We start from the raw sequence: 15,105 nt of genomic DNA, 5'->3' as shown, positions 1-15,105 counted from the left end.
GTAATCATGAAAGAATGCATGAAAACAAAACTCATTCCCAAGTGCTGTTTGTTGGTGCCATGATTAATTTAATCTTCAAACAGTTCAGCAAATTGCTTCCAATTGCTGGCGTCACTTTCATGTGGAAGGCCAGACTCTGTGAATGCCTCTGTCCAGCAATGAATGGGTCTGCTGCTTTTCAGTGGGAATGAAGCTGTTCCCAAACTGCTAGGAGTGCCTGTAATTGCTGCATTAATGGATCCTGGCCTCATAGGACACGTTTCGACAAAATACTTGTGCCTTTTTTTCTCCCTTATTCCCCTTTCACCTATTAAAGTGCATATCATTTTATGTATGTTTTAAAATTTTCATATCCACTAAGACCAAGTCTAATCTTCTCAGGAAATAACCCCCTGGCACTTTCATATTGCATTTTGCAAACACTTCCCTGGATCATAAGAGAGTGACCCAGGTCTTGCTGGAATGGTCGTGGAATAGTATAAATAACAGGACACAACCATTCAATTTCCACCCTCCTCCAGTTCAACTTTGTCCCCTGTCTTGGGAAATCCTTGCACTGTAAATGATTTGAAGTATGAGTTGATAATGATGTGGTGAGAGCAGCATGGCATCTGAGAACCTTAGTGAATGACAGGACCATCAGCCTATCTCTTTAACAAAAGTGATTGAACTAATTTCCACTTCCCAGTTCCCGCTGGCTGCTCTCTCATTCCCCCCTTCCCAGTTCCTGCTGGCTGCTCTCTCATTCCCCCCTTCCCAGTTCACACTGGCTGCTCCCCGATTCAAACAGCTGGAATCTCTGACACAACAAGGTGTAGAGCTGGATGAACACAGCAGGCCAAGCAGCATCAGAGGAGCAGGAAGGCTGATGTTTCGGGCCTAGACCCTTCTTCAGAAATGAACCTCGGCTGGAATCTCTTCTTGTTTCACGATTGGTTCAATGTGAGTTGGATGCTGTCTACAAAAGGAATCTTCGAGGAATAGAACAGAGTGAAAGAAAGTGAGAAAGGAAAGTAAAGTGTACTGAAAGATAGAATCAAGTTTGTAAATTATAATAAAGTTAATGTAGTGAATGAAAGTAAAACTCGAGCCAGAATGACTTGGATCTAAATCTCAGGAGCTGAAGTTCCAAAGTCCCAAGGTCATGTTTATCAGATGCAAAATGAAGCATTTTCTCTGAGCCAAACACAACAATTGCCGTCTAAATTTAAAAGGATTTTGAATTATAGAATTTGTGAAGCCTAGAAATTAACTTAAAACACTTTGCTGGTGGTAATTGTGTGAATTATTTGTAGAACAGCATCTTAATTTGAAGACAGTTTGTCTCAGAGGGTAAATGTAACTGTACTGGCCCAAAATAAACAGTATACTTAGAATGCCATAAGCAGCAAATTATTAGCTAATAATTAGTGTCTGCTCCTATTACGAGGGAGACATTTTAAAGGTATCCCGTTGGGTAAATTGATTGATTTATTCATTTTCAGGACGTGTGTGTCACTTATTACCCGTCCCTCACTAACCTTGAGAAGTTAGCAGTGAGTCACCACCTTGAGCTGCTGAAATCCTTGAGGTGCTTTAAATGCAGTCACTGTGCTGTAGGTGAACATGGCAAGGCATTGGCCACAGGGCACCAGGCCAAAAACAACAACGCAATGTCTGTCCGGCTCTGTCTGTTTTTGCTCTGTTCGTTGATCAAGGGATGTCTTGGCAGCTGCTCATCCTAACATAGCGCCTTTGGAACTTTACCGGCCAGTCTGGCCAATAGCAAAGGTTAACACTGCTGCCTCACAGCGCCAGGAACCCGGGTTCAATTCCACCCTCGGACAATTGTCTGTGTGGAGTTTGCACGTTCTCCCCGTGTCTGCGTGGCTTTCCTCCGGGTGCTCCAGCTTCCTCCCACAGTCCAAAAACGTGCAGGTTAGGTGGATTGGCTGTGCTAAATTGCCCATAGTGCTGAGGGATGTGAAGGTTAGGTGGGTTAGAGAGGAATGGGTCAGTGTGGACTTGTTGGGCCGAAAGGCCTGTTTCCACACTGTAGAGACTCTATGATCTTCTCTGATCTATGAAGTCTTCACCGCAGCTTAACTTCCCATCTGAAGGGCCACATCCCCAATCATTCAGCCCTGTGCCACTGCCACATCAAGACCATGTGCTTTGGGTCAGGTCTTGTCACATTCCAAGCAACGAGCATGTGAGATCTGCCCACAACCAGCTCAATAGATCGCCAATCCCACCCCTCCCAAAAAAATGAACCAGTGTTGAGACGCTCAATTACCAGGCTGTTTATCAGACTAGACACTGTCCATGGGGGATTTGAAAGGAATAAAACAACTTCCACAGAGAGGTCAGTTGTGGATAGACTTATAATGGCACCTTGTACAGATTAATTACAGGTTGGAAAGTGTACAGAAAGAGAGCACATAACTTCAGAACGTGGATACTTTCTGTGCAGGGATGCAAGAACATAAGAAATAGGAACAGGAGTAGGCCATCTGGTCCATCGAACCTGCTCCACCATCCAATAAGATCATGGCTGATCCTTTCGTGGACTCAGCTCCACTTACCCGCCCCCTCACCCTAACCCTTAATTCCTTTACTGTTCAAAAATCGATCTGTCTTTGCCTTAAAAACATTCAATGAGGAAACCTCAACTGCTTCACTGGGCAGGGAAGTCCACAGATTCACAACCCCTTTGGGTGAAGAAATTCCTCCTCAACTCAGTCCTAAGTCTGCTCCCCCTTATTTTGAGGCTATGCCCCCTAGTTCTAGTTTCATCCGCCAGTGGAAACTACCTCCCTGCTTCTAACTCATCTATTTCCTACATAATTTTTCATGTTTCTATAAGATTGCCCCTCATTCTTCTAAATTCCAATGAGTATAGTCCCAGTCTGCTCAATCTCTCCTCATAAACCAAACCTCTCAACTCCAGAATCAACCTAGTGAACCCCCTCCAGTACCAGTGCATCCTTTCTCAAGATGTGGAGGTGCCTGTGTTGGACTGGGTCAGAAGGCACAAAACACCAGGTTATAGTCCAACATGTTTATTTGAAATCACGAGCTTTTGAAGCGCTGCTCCTTTGGTGAAGTGAAGAAAAGCACACAGGCACAGAATTTATAGTCAGAGAGATCAAAAGATCATACAAATGATGTGTGAATAGTGAGTGAAGGGGATGACCTATAATCCAACTAATTGAGGCAGAGAGATAGTAAAGTGATTCTGGAGACAAACCATACGCTGGAATAACATGCCAGGTGTGCGTCACATACTGATAGTCTAACCAAAGTAACAAGTAATCCAAAACTAACTAAGGTAGAGAGATCATGACAAGTTATCAAGGTGATGGTGTTGAAACAGGACAGTAAAGGAAGATTTTACAGATACAGAACAGTGCGGTGGGGTCACACATAGCGCGACATGAACCCAAGATCACAGTTGAGGCCGTCTTCAAGGGTACAGAACTTGGCTATCAGTTTCTGCTTGGTGATCCTGCATTGTTGTGCGTCTCGAAGATGCGTTGTTGTACATGTCAAAGGCCGCTTTGGAGGATGGATACCCGAAGTTCGAAGGCTAAATGCCCTTGACCGCTGAAGTGTTTCCCCACTGGGAGGAAACATTCCTGTCTGGGGATTGTTGTGCAGTGACAATTTTTCTGTTGCTGTAGCGTCTGCATGGTCTCACCAATATACCATGCCTCGGGGCATCCTTACCTGCAGCATATGAGATAGACAACATTGACCGAGTCACATGAGTATCTGCCATGTACGTAGTGGGTGGTGTTCCCACATGTGAGGGTAGTGTCCCTGTCGATGCTCTGACATGTCTTGCAGAGGTTACCATGACAAGGTTGTGTGGTGTTGTGGTCGATGAAGGCTGGGTAGTTTGCTGTGAACAATGGTCTATTTAAGGTTTGGTGGTTGTTTGAAGATGAGAAATGAAGGTGTAGGAATGATTTTGGTGAGATGTTCGTCATCATCGATGACATGTTGAAGGCTGTGAGGAACATGGTGTAATTTCTCTGCTCCAGGGAAGTGCTGGACGATGAAGGGTACTCTATCAGTCGTGTCCTGTGTCTTTCTTCTGAGGAGGTCGTTGCAGATTTTCATTGTGGCACGTTGGAACTGGCGATCAATGAGTTGAGCACCGTATCCCATTCTTATGAAGGGTGTCTTTCAGCGTCTTGAGGTGCCTGCTGCGTTCCTCCTTGTCTGAGCAGATCCTGTGTATACGCAGGACTTGTCTGTAGGGCATGGCTTCTTTAACATGTTCTGCTCATTGATCTCTCTGCCTATAAATTCTGTGCCTGGGTGCTTTTCTTCACTTCACCTGTGAAAGCTTGTGATTTTAAATAAACTTATTAGACTATAACATGGTGTAGTGTGTCTTCTGACCTTATCCTTTCTCAAGTCAGGAGGACAAAAGCTTTTTCAGCTGCTGCTTTCATCCTTGAGTAAAAAGGTTGTGTGTTCAGGTCCCACTCCTGAGATCCGAGCAAAGCCTTGTGGTGCATTGGCAATGTCCCTAACCCTGAACACCGGTGTGAGGACGACTATGTCAAGTTGTTGCTTGGCTGGTCTGTGAGGCAGCTACTCCACTTATTGGCACCTGCACCCACAAGATAATAAGGAACACTTTGCAGAGCTGGATTTGCCATTATCGCTTCCAGTGCTTAGATCAATGCTGGATGGTCCATCTGGTTTCATTCATTTTCTTACACTTCATAGCAGTTTTGAGACAACTGAGTGCCTGGCTCGGCCATTTCACAGGACAGTTATGAGACAACCTCATTGCTGTGGATCTGAAATCACTTGTAAGTGACCAGACCGGGTAAGGACAGCCGTTTTCCTTCCCTAAAGGACATGCATGAACTAAGCGGTATTTTATGACGATGAGCAATGACTGCCATGAGACCAGGTCTTGTTGAATTCAGATTTCACCATCTGCCATGATGGAATTCAAACTGGTGTCTCCAAAATATTAGCCTGAATCTCTGAATTACTAGTTCCGTGACAAAATCACTCTGTCCAAAGCTAGCAACCACCGGTATAAAATAGAAACACAATGAAGCGTCTCCAAGAAACCTGTTTACCCAGAGAATGGTGAGAATGCTACAGTGCGCTGTAGTTAGAGAAATAGTGTAGACACCTTTAAGACCCAGGTGTGTAAATGTGTGAGGAAGAATAATCAGAGGCTGATATTTGACGGAGACACCAGCGTTGTGTTCCTAGATGCAGGAAAAGTGTTCCCAATAGTGGGGGAGTCCAGAACCAAGGGTCATAGTTTAAGGGTAAGGCGTTAACCTTTTAGGACTGAGATGAGGAGACATGTCTTCGACCAGAGAGTGATGAGCTTGTGGAATTCACTGCTACAGATAGTGGTTGTGGCCAAAACATTGTGTTTTCAAGAAGGAGGTAGATAAAGCTCTCATGGCTAAAGGATTAAAGGATATGGGGGGTAGACGGGATTGGGGTACTGAGCTCAAAGATCATCCATGATCATATTGAATGGTAGAGCAGGCTCGAGGGGCCGAATGGCCTACTCCTGCTCCTTCTTTGGATCATGTTGGCCCAATGGCCTGTTCCCATGTTGCACAGTCTATGTAATAAAACATTCTGAAGTCTAAGCATGGTCTATCTATAGATCGGAACCGGGTATCGGCAGACAGGAGTGGGGTGGGGGAGTGGGGGAGGGGAGGTGGTTGGCTTCAGACTGGTTTTGTTTTGAGAATTTGGCCAGCACCCTGTGCTTTCAGTCAGAAGCTGTTGGTGTATGTCCCTGGTGCTGACACACACCTACAGGCCATGTTGCAATCGAAAGGCAGAGCATAAAAGGAAGGACCTGCAGGCACCACCACCACCTCCCCCGCAACAGGCTCTACCTGTTTGGTTTCATCTGCAGGTGTTTTGATTAAATGGATCGGGTCTGTCACCAGCTCAGGTGAAAGGGTGGAGATGGTGGGGGGTGGGGGGGCGGTGGGGAAGCTGATTTGTTACAAGATGAGCTGAGCAGTTGCCAACGACCATGCCACCAGTGACTTTGCCGCCACCTTATCTCAGTCCGTGGGAATGTGAAGAGCAGAAAGCTTAACACGGCGCCTTGTATCTGAGCTGGATCAGACTCCACACAACAGCAGGAATTCCAAATAACCTGCCACCTGGTCAGCAGCGTGTCAAAACACAAGCAAGTGGATTTCAACTGTACTGCGTGGGAAGGATAAAAATAAAGACTTTCAATAGTCTTGGAACAGTTCCTGAGCCTTGACTTCAAGTAGTACAGCACACCAGAAGGTCATTCAGCCAAGTGGCTTTGACTCAAACGCAAGCCTGAAGACTGAGTTTGGGCAGGCTGTTTAACTATGTCTAGGTTCTTTACAGGAAGGATGCATCAGGACAAAATCAGGATAAAATCTGAAGAAGGGTCTAGGCCCGAAACGTCAGCCTTCCTGCTCCTCTGATGCTGCTTGCCCTGCTGCGTTCATCCAGCTCTACACCTTGTTATCTCTGTAAATTTATGGGGTGGTGTTTGGAAGAAGCAAAATGTGGAAATCCATGAGTAGCTGCATTTTAATTGTAAGATACCAGGCTTTGGATATTTCATCTTTTTTTGAGTTCATTTGTGAGATGTGGGTGTCACTGGCTGAGCCAGTATTTATTGCCTGTCCCTGGTTACCCTTGAGATGATCATTTGCTGTAGTAAGACCCACAATGACATGAGGGAGGGAATTTCAGGATTTTGACCCAGCAACAGCGAAGGAATGGCAATATATTTCCAAGTCAGGATGCTGAGGGGCTTGGAAGGGAACTTTCAGGTAGTATCTGCTGCCCTTGACTTTCTAGTTGATGGAAGGCAGAGATTCAACCCTTGTCATATCTGTTGGAGAGAATCGGATGATATTGTACAGAGAAACACAGCAGCATCAAGTACACAGTATGATCCCAAGACTGCAATTCAGTGATCATTTTGTTGATGGTGGTGGTGAAGAAATTGGCCATGTCTCATTCAACGTTTGTCAAAGGATCTTTAATATCAAACTGAAAAGGTGCCCAGAACCTTACATTACCTCTTTCACAAGTTTCGTCTTCAATATTGCAGCCCTCTGTCAATGCTAACTTGAAGTGCCTGTTTTCGGCTATTTGTTTGGGATCCTGGACAGGAGTGTGAACCCACAACCTTCTAACTCAGAGGTGGAAGTGTGAATCACTGAGTCACACTCCACCCCAGAGCATTTTAAAATCCCATCGTGGGCAGGACACCACAGCAGGACATGGGGCAAAAACCCTTGCACGGGGCACATGGGGAGGGGTTTGTGGATTTCGACCAAGCCGCTGTGCCAGAATGGCCAAATACATGTCGAACTTAGGATGCCTTTTGGCTTGCAGGAGAAGATGATGACGCTTTATCAGTCCTGCTCCTGCCCCTTTTATTGGCCAAGGTCACAGGGCAGAGTACTTCCAATTTGTGGTTGAAACAGCTTTAATGAGCTGCTGCCATATATCCAGTAGATTGCTCACTGCAGCCAGTGTCACTTACAGAAAAGTCTTAGATGCCAACTTTATCATAAGTATTTAAACAAAATGTTCAGTAAGCTATTTCTGATTGCACAACAGTATAATTATCACGAACTCCTTAAGAAATGTAATGCACTTTTACTTAAATAAACAAGGCTGCCTCCCTTAGTAATGTCTAGTCTTAATCCAGAAAGGGTTAAATCGGTTCAATAATGTTTATGGTTTGTAAATGTAGATCCCTTTGCTCATCACTGGTGATGGAAATTAGTACAGATACACAGAAATGTCCCCCAATTAGTGCCTGCATAATTCATGTATCGTGTCTAATGTGATCGAGGGACATTTTAAGCTGATTTCCTGATTTCTCCTGAAGTGAAAGGGAATATGGTTTTCTGAAACCAGAGAAATCCACAGAGGTAGATAGATGAAGTTGTGATTACGTGGAGAATGCTGTCTGCCATGGTTCTTGCATGGATGGGGGTCTGTGATGAAGTCACTGTAATCTACAGACCTCTTGGCACCAGGGCCTTTGATGGACTCTGTTCCCTCTGGGTCAGATCCACGATGCCAGCCCGGTCTATTGCAATCTGCTTTTTAGCTCATGAGGGCAAGGTAGTTATCTGATTTGGCGGCTGGAGATAAAGCATGGCTCCACATATTCAGAATACCTGAACAGGGCCTTGTCTGCCTGCATACGTGCTCACTGTTGTGTGTCAGCTCCTCCTTGAGTGAAAGGGCTTGGCTTGTGCCATATTGTCTCCGGCCTGTTAGAATGCGAGTATGCCGCAGTGTCTCGGAACTGAATACCGCAGCTATATTTCAGCAAACTTGTATCCCCGGTAGGCCTTTAACCCCTTCACTACCTTCTCGCTTTGATATATTTTAAAAATAAAAAGCCTCTCATTCCAGACCTGGATACTTTTAAGTGTAGTCATTGTTGTAAATACAGCAAAGATAGGAGCCAATTGGTATACAACAAGCTCCTAAAAAACAGAAAAATGATAATGGCCAAATTATTTGCGTTCTATTGATGTTGGCTGAGAGGTAAATATTGTCCAGGACACAAAGGAAACTACCCCTGCACTCATTTGAAACTGTGTCAAAGAATATCTAATCCATCTGAGAGAGTAGAAAGTCTTATCTGAGTGAATGTAGCACTTCCAAGTGTGCGGCATTCCCTCAGCGCTGCTCTGGCGGTGTTAAGCTGCATTGTGAGCTCAGGTATCTGGAATGAGTCTTGAACCCACAGAGAGGTGAGAATTACAGCACATCGAACCCTGTGCCACCTTTGACGTCCTCACAACATCCTGACACTGATACCTATTTCTCTTAACAACCAGTTCACAGACATTATTACACACCTCTGGTGGCAGGTGGAACTTGAACCTGGGCCTCCTGGACCAGAGGTGCTACCACTGCACCACAAGAGGGCCCCAAAGTAAATGTTGCAAACTTGAAATTGCCCAGCCCTTTTGAGACGACTGTATAAGGTACATCACCATCCTGACACTTTTTACAACCAGCAAAGTACTTTTTAAGTACTTTTTGTTGTCACTGGGACAAAATGCAGGATTGGAGGTGGTTAAAATTCTGGGTAAAGTAATGCCAAGTAGAAATTTACAGCCCGAGGATTTTGAAATCACATTAGGAGGAAGGAAGTGTGTGATGGTTGTCAGGCTCTGAGCTCTTTGGCATGTCTCTTTTACTGCGGATCAGCAGAGTTTACATTTCTTAACGTATTCTTTCACAGGGCCAAAGATAGCGTCGACAGCAAGAAACTTTTCCCTTTCATGGAATGATCAATTACCAGGTGGCGTAGATTTAAGGGAAGGGGCAGGTAGTTTAGAGGAGATGCAAGGAAAAATGTTTTCATCCAGAGGGTGGTGGGAATCTGGACCTCACTGTCTGTAAGTTTGGGAGAGGCCGAAACCCTCATAATATTGAAGAAGGATTTAGATGTACATTTGCAATGCCAAAACAATACAAGGCTATGGGCCAAATACTGGAAAATGGGACTAGAATAGTTCCCTGCATTTTTGAACAGTGCGAGTGCAATGGGCCGGAGGGACTTTTTCTGTGCTGTAGACCTCAATATCTCTGAGGGTGTGAGTGTTGCTGGCTGGGTTGGCATTTATTGCCCATCCCAGTTGCCCCAGAGAAGGTGGTGGTGAGCTGCCTTCTTGAACCGCTGCTATCCATGAGGTGTAGGTAGACCCACAATGCCTCTAGGAAGAGAATTCCAGCAAACAGTGTTGATAAAATCAATAAATATTTGAAATACTCAGCAAGTCAGGCTGCATCGGTAGAAAGAAACAGAGTCCCTGTTTGGATGAAAGGTCGCTACCATGAAAAATTAACTCTGTTTTCTCCACAGATGCTGCTTGACATGCCTGACATCTTCAGCATTTTTGTTTGCTTTTATTTCAAATTTTTAGCATCCACAGTATTTTGTTCTTGTAATCACTAGGGTGATCAGTTCAGAACTTCAGTGATAAGGATAGATTGGAGAAGCTGGGACTGCCCTCCTTGGAGAGAAAAAGGCTGAGAGGAGGTTTGTTTGAGGCTTTCAAAATCAAGAATGGGCTGGACAGAGTAGATGGGGGAAACTATTTCCCTCTCCCCCACCAAGTGAAACAAGAAGAATGAGGGGGGTAGATAAATGTGACGTGTGAAGGAAACCTCCATTCAGTGAGTAGTGAGGGTGTAGGATATATTGCCTGGAAATATGACAGAGGCAGGTTCAACTGAGAGATTCAAGAGGGGAAGGGAATGGTTATTTGGATAGAAATGGTGTGTAGGGATATGAGGAAAAGGCAGGAGATTGGCACTGGGTAATGATGCTCATTTTCAAGAGCTAGTGCAGACATGATGGGTCAAATACCCACGTCCTGTGCTGTAACAATTCTGTGATCAGGGCAGTGATAAAGTTTTCCTCAAAGTTATCGTGTTTCCACTTTGAAGCAGCGCCTCAGAGAAACCCTTTATACGTCAATGGTTAGGACTCCATGCAGTATTCTGCTCAAATCTGGGCGCCACACAAGAAAATTCAACATCTCAGAGAGAGTGCAGATGTGGTTTCTTTGATTGATCCCAGCGATGAGGGATTATTTGGACAGATTGGAGAATCTGGGATTGTTCTCCTTAGCAAAGGTTTAAGAGGAGATTGCATAGAAGTGTTCAAGCTTTCTGGTAGAAAGAAAGCAAAATGGTTTCCACATACAGGAGCATTGATAACCAGAGTACATAGACTTAAAATGATTCTCAAATGACTTTGAATAATTGAAATGACATGGAATATCAAATGTTGCAGGACAGAAGGAGGTCATTTAGTTTGTCATATCTGTGGTGACTCTCTGCAAGAACAACTTGCCTTGTACCATGCTGCAATTTTTTTTTCCCATAGGCCTTGCAATTTTTGGGTTATTTTTTCAGATAATAATCCAGTTTTCTTTTTAAAGTTTTGGTTGAACCCGCTTCCACCATGCTTTCGGATTTCTAGATCCCAACATCTTGCTGTAAAAAAAGGTTTCCTCATGTAATTGTTGCTTTGCCAACCTCTGTCCTTTGCTTCTCGATCCTTTCACCAGAGGAAGTTCACCAGGGTGATCCCGGGTATGGAGGGATTGTCTTATGAGCAAAGGTTAAACAGGTTGGGACTCTACTCACTGGAGTTTAGAAGAATGAGAGGTGATCTCATTGAAACGTAGAGAATTCTTCAGGGGCTTGGCAGGGTAAATGCTGAGAGGGAGGGTCTAGGAGCAGAGGGCATAGTCTCAGAATAAAGTGACACCAATTTAAGACTAAAATGAGGAGGAATTTCTTCTCCCAGAGAGTTGTGAGCCTTTGAAACCCCTTACCACAGAGAGCTGTATTTAAGGCTGAGATAGATTCTTGATCAGTCAGGGAATCAAGGGTTTACAAGGAAAGGAAAGGACTTGAGGAATATCAAAGCAGCCATGATCCTGTTGAATGATGGAGCAGGCTCAAGGAGCCAAATGGCCTATTCCTGTTCCTATTTCTGATAGTCTTATGGGAATATTGTCCCTCTATGCAGATCTGTCAACATCTCTAACAAATCCAGTTCCTAATCTTCTCCGAGAAGAACAGTCCCAGTTACTTCGCTCTTTCCATGTACTTCATGGATAGAGGCATTCTCATGATTCTCTTCCACAATCTCTCTGTCATGCCTTCATGTCCTTTGTATAGTGTGGGGCCTGAAATTGGACAGAATTTTCCAATTGAGGCCAGGCCAGATCAGGCCAACAGCATGAGAAAGCAGCAAGTTGTTTGGATTTGGAATGCACTCCCTGAGCCATGGAAGCAGATTCTGAAATAACTTTCAAAAGGGAATTGTTTGAGTACACGGACAGGTAACTGCTTGGCAGGTTCAGAGATGTTTACCAAGTGTACTTCAGTGGGAGTCGGCAGAGTTTCAATCATGATGGGGTTCTGAAGAAGGGTTGCTGGACTCAAAACTTGAACTGTGATCCTCTCTCCCAAACCTGCTGAGTTTCTCCAGCACTTTCTGTGATTGTTATGGAGTGTATATGGCTCAGAGCTAAAGTGGCTGGTGTAAAAAACTTTGCAGAACTCAATCAGCGTGTGTATGAAGTGTCCTTATTTGGACTCATTCCCATTCGTCCATCACCCTTGGGTATGGAACATCTTGAGTTTAAGCTTCTCATCTGAGTTCTCAAATTTCTCCCAGGGCCTTTCTGTCTCTGTAATCTCACAACCAGTCCCACAACCCTGTGAGATGTCTGTGTTTTAATTCTGGCTGATTCCTTGATTTTATTCACCCTGCCATTTGCAGCTGTGCCTTCTGCTGTCTTACCCTGCCACCTCTCTCTTTCTTTAAGGCAACCCCTAATATCACATTACCGTTGTTAAATGATGTTTTCTACCACGGCTAAGAAGCATCTTGGGACTATGTCAAAGGTGCCACAAGTACTTCTTGTAAAGGTCCTTTCTAACTGTTGTTCTCTGCCCATAGATGGATTAAACCCAGAAACGAAGCAACGGCTTGCAACATCCAGCAAGAAAAAATCAAAAGGAGGGAAGGGCGACTCGACGAAAGCTGAAGATGGGAAGCTTGAAGCACAACCCATAATTATCACTTTGGCCTTTAAAAGATACGTATTTGATCCACAAAAGAAAATGATACAGTCCTAAAGTGTTTTTGAAGCATAAGTGTGCAGGAGTGGGACTGGGACTGGGTTAAAGAAGTCCCCTTGCCTTAAAGCTCATTATTCTGGGGACAGGTTTCAGTGATTTCTGAAGGAATAAAGTCAAAATTAATTCTTTTGATTGCCGAGAGATGTATTCTGTTTCAAAGTTATCAATTGAGATGGGCTTTCTCACCCTAACCCCTAAAGGTGCTAACTAGCGATAACACAGCCAGAGGCACCACTATTGTCAGCAAGGTACCTTTTGAACTGCCTAGGTGTGATTGTTGGTCAGCTGATTGGCCATGTGGTGGAGGGGAAATTTGATTGTGGCCTCAAACATGTGTACAGATCAGTTCACATCACCAGGAGTCAGGAGTGGGATAAAGACTGCAAATCTGGAAACACAACACCAACCTTTGTGTGGAGAGAGAGAAGCTCAAGTTCACATCTCAGGTCGATGGCCTTTCAGGAAAACTGGAACTAGCTCGAGATGCAACAGGCCTTTCAGTCGATACAGAGGCAGGCTGGGAGAGTTATAGGTGAACAAGTTGCAAAGTAAACAATAGGATGGGCTGCGGGAGATTAAATGACGGAAGAGGAATGGTACAAGGCTAAAGCAGGTGGTAATAACACACAAGGGATAAAAATGAAAGGTGGGTGGAGAGAGGATGGAAAGGGGAGCAGCAACATCTTTACAAAAAACTAAAGAACTACGGATGCTGGAAATCAGAAGCAAAATCAGAAATTGCTGGAGATATCGAGCAGGTCAGGTGGAGAGAAAGCAGAGTTAGTGTTTCTGGTCCAAGGACCCTTCTTCAGAACTTCAGCATAGACCAAGGTGGGAACCTGCTCTTGCTCAGAACGCCTGTTTCACTCCACTTGCTTCAGAATTGGGGAACCCAGCGCTAGGCTTGCCCTGCAGCCGTAGTGTTAGTGCAAAGGCCCCATACCTCACTGTAAATGTAACAAGACCAGATCTATCCCCATTGTAGATCTGATTCTCATTTTGAAAGTATCATAACCTTCCTGCAGCAGTGACAGCATTACAGAAGCTGCACTGAGATCTGATCGGCACTGTGTTTAAAATGTAGATTGCCACACCAGCTGAATGACTGTAAATCACTTCATAGTTTAATTATGAAATGAATGTACAAATTGTTCAATATTATTGATACCAGTCATGCACTGAACCACCCCTGACAGCCATTGGGTATAACATTATGTGAAATTTTAAACAAACTCTCTCCTCTCTTACCTTTGTTTTGTACAAACCACCATTCCCACAGCCACAGCAAGGAGTTCTCTCATTTTCCTTATGGATATTTATACCTAATGGGCTGGAACCACAGTCAGAGGGTTAGTGTGTTTTATTGTTCTCTCATGTTCCACTACAAAAGGCCTTTTGATGCGCTCTCCTGGAATCCTGACGAACATTTCTCCTAACCTGTTCCTGACCTAATGATTCCCTCTCCAGACTGTATCCTCCATCCTGATAACACACCGTGCTGGGTGGGATCTCGTGCAGACCTATTCATTCTGTTAGCCTCCTGTCCCATCCCTGGGTTCACTGCTTTCCAAAACCCTCCCCCCTCCGCCCCAAGCTCATTGTTCCTCCAAACACCAACCACCCCCACCCCCGAGCTCACTGTTGAGTCTTTTCCCCCCACTCCCCCAGCCCCAGAGCTCAGAGGTTCTCCCCATCCAATCTCTCTACCCCATCCCCAAACTCTCTGCCTCCTGCGTTCCCCCCAACCCCCAAGCATACTGCACCGCCCAAGTGTCTGGTTCCTAGCCTGGAGTTTACTGTTGTCCCCTGCTTCCCACCAACCCCCCCACCCCAAACCTCAGTGCCCTCTTTCCCAGTGCTCACTCCACATTCAGGCCCCACAGTGAAAGGTGATTTTGTGAGTGATGCTGTCCAGAATTGATAACCCTGCCTACATCCTACAAATGAATACAAAACATTGAATCTGAGCTTGAGACTTCGGCAGCCATAGTGTTTTATCCGCTGTAACTGTATTGTAATTAAAGTCATTGTATGTTCCCTTTTGGGTTGAGTTTGTGTCATGTTTTCTCAAACAGGAAACATCGGAGCTTCTCACATTGATCACTTACTTTGCCAAAGTTCACTGAGGCTCCAGTTCAGAAATTCATAAAAACTGCCAAGTTTCACACAGGTGTGGCTCAATCCTCATAGTCATTAAACCTCATCCAACGTTTGGTTGGTCAGTCAGCCCTGCTGTGGTAAAAGGTTTTAAAGCAGTCTGTCAGTAATTGACTCCAATGGGGACGAGTGTGATTTGTTTGGTATCTACAACTGCCTGGCCAACATGTGAATGGAAACCACTCCAAACTTCTCCTTGTAATTAACAGCAAGATCGAGCATTCCCAACCATTTCTGAAGAGGTTTGTGTGTTTTTCCATCTAATTT

At 44.7% G+C, this 15,105-nt stretch overlaps 1 protein-coding gene across 2 annotated transcripts in view; it reads left to right on the top strand.

Annotated features, from left to right (window-relative positions):
• eefsec (eukaryotic elongation factor, selenocysteine-tRNA-specific) overlaps window positions 1-14,723 on the top strand; it is a 384,301-nt gene extending 369,578 nt beyond the window's left edge. For both annotated transcript variants that reach the window (XM_020530282.2, XM_048606373.1), the window contains exon 7: window positions 12,500-14,723. In XM_020530282.2, the coding sequence (XP_020385871.1) occupies window positions 12,500-12,678 (179 nt within the window). In that variant the 3' untranslated portion in view covers window positions 12,679-14,723. The remainder of the gene's footprint in view (window positions 1-12,499) is intronic.
• Window positions 14,724-15,105: the final 382 nt, after the last annotated feature.

The sequence above is a fragment of the Rhincodon typus genome, chromosome 16 (assembly GCF_021869965.1).
Source record: "Rhincodon typus isolate 14 chromosome 16, sRhiTyp1.1, whole genome shotgun sequence".
NCBI classification, from domain to species: Eukaryota; Metazoa; Chordata; class Chondrichthyes; order Orectolobiformes; family Rhincodontidae; genus Rhincodon; species Rhincodon typus.
The sequence above is the reverse complement of the archived record's forward strand: the minus strand, read 5'-3'. Positions and strand labels throughout refer to the sequence as shown.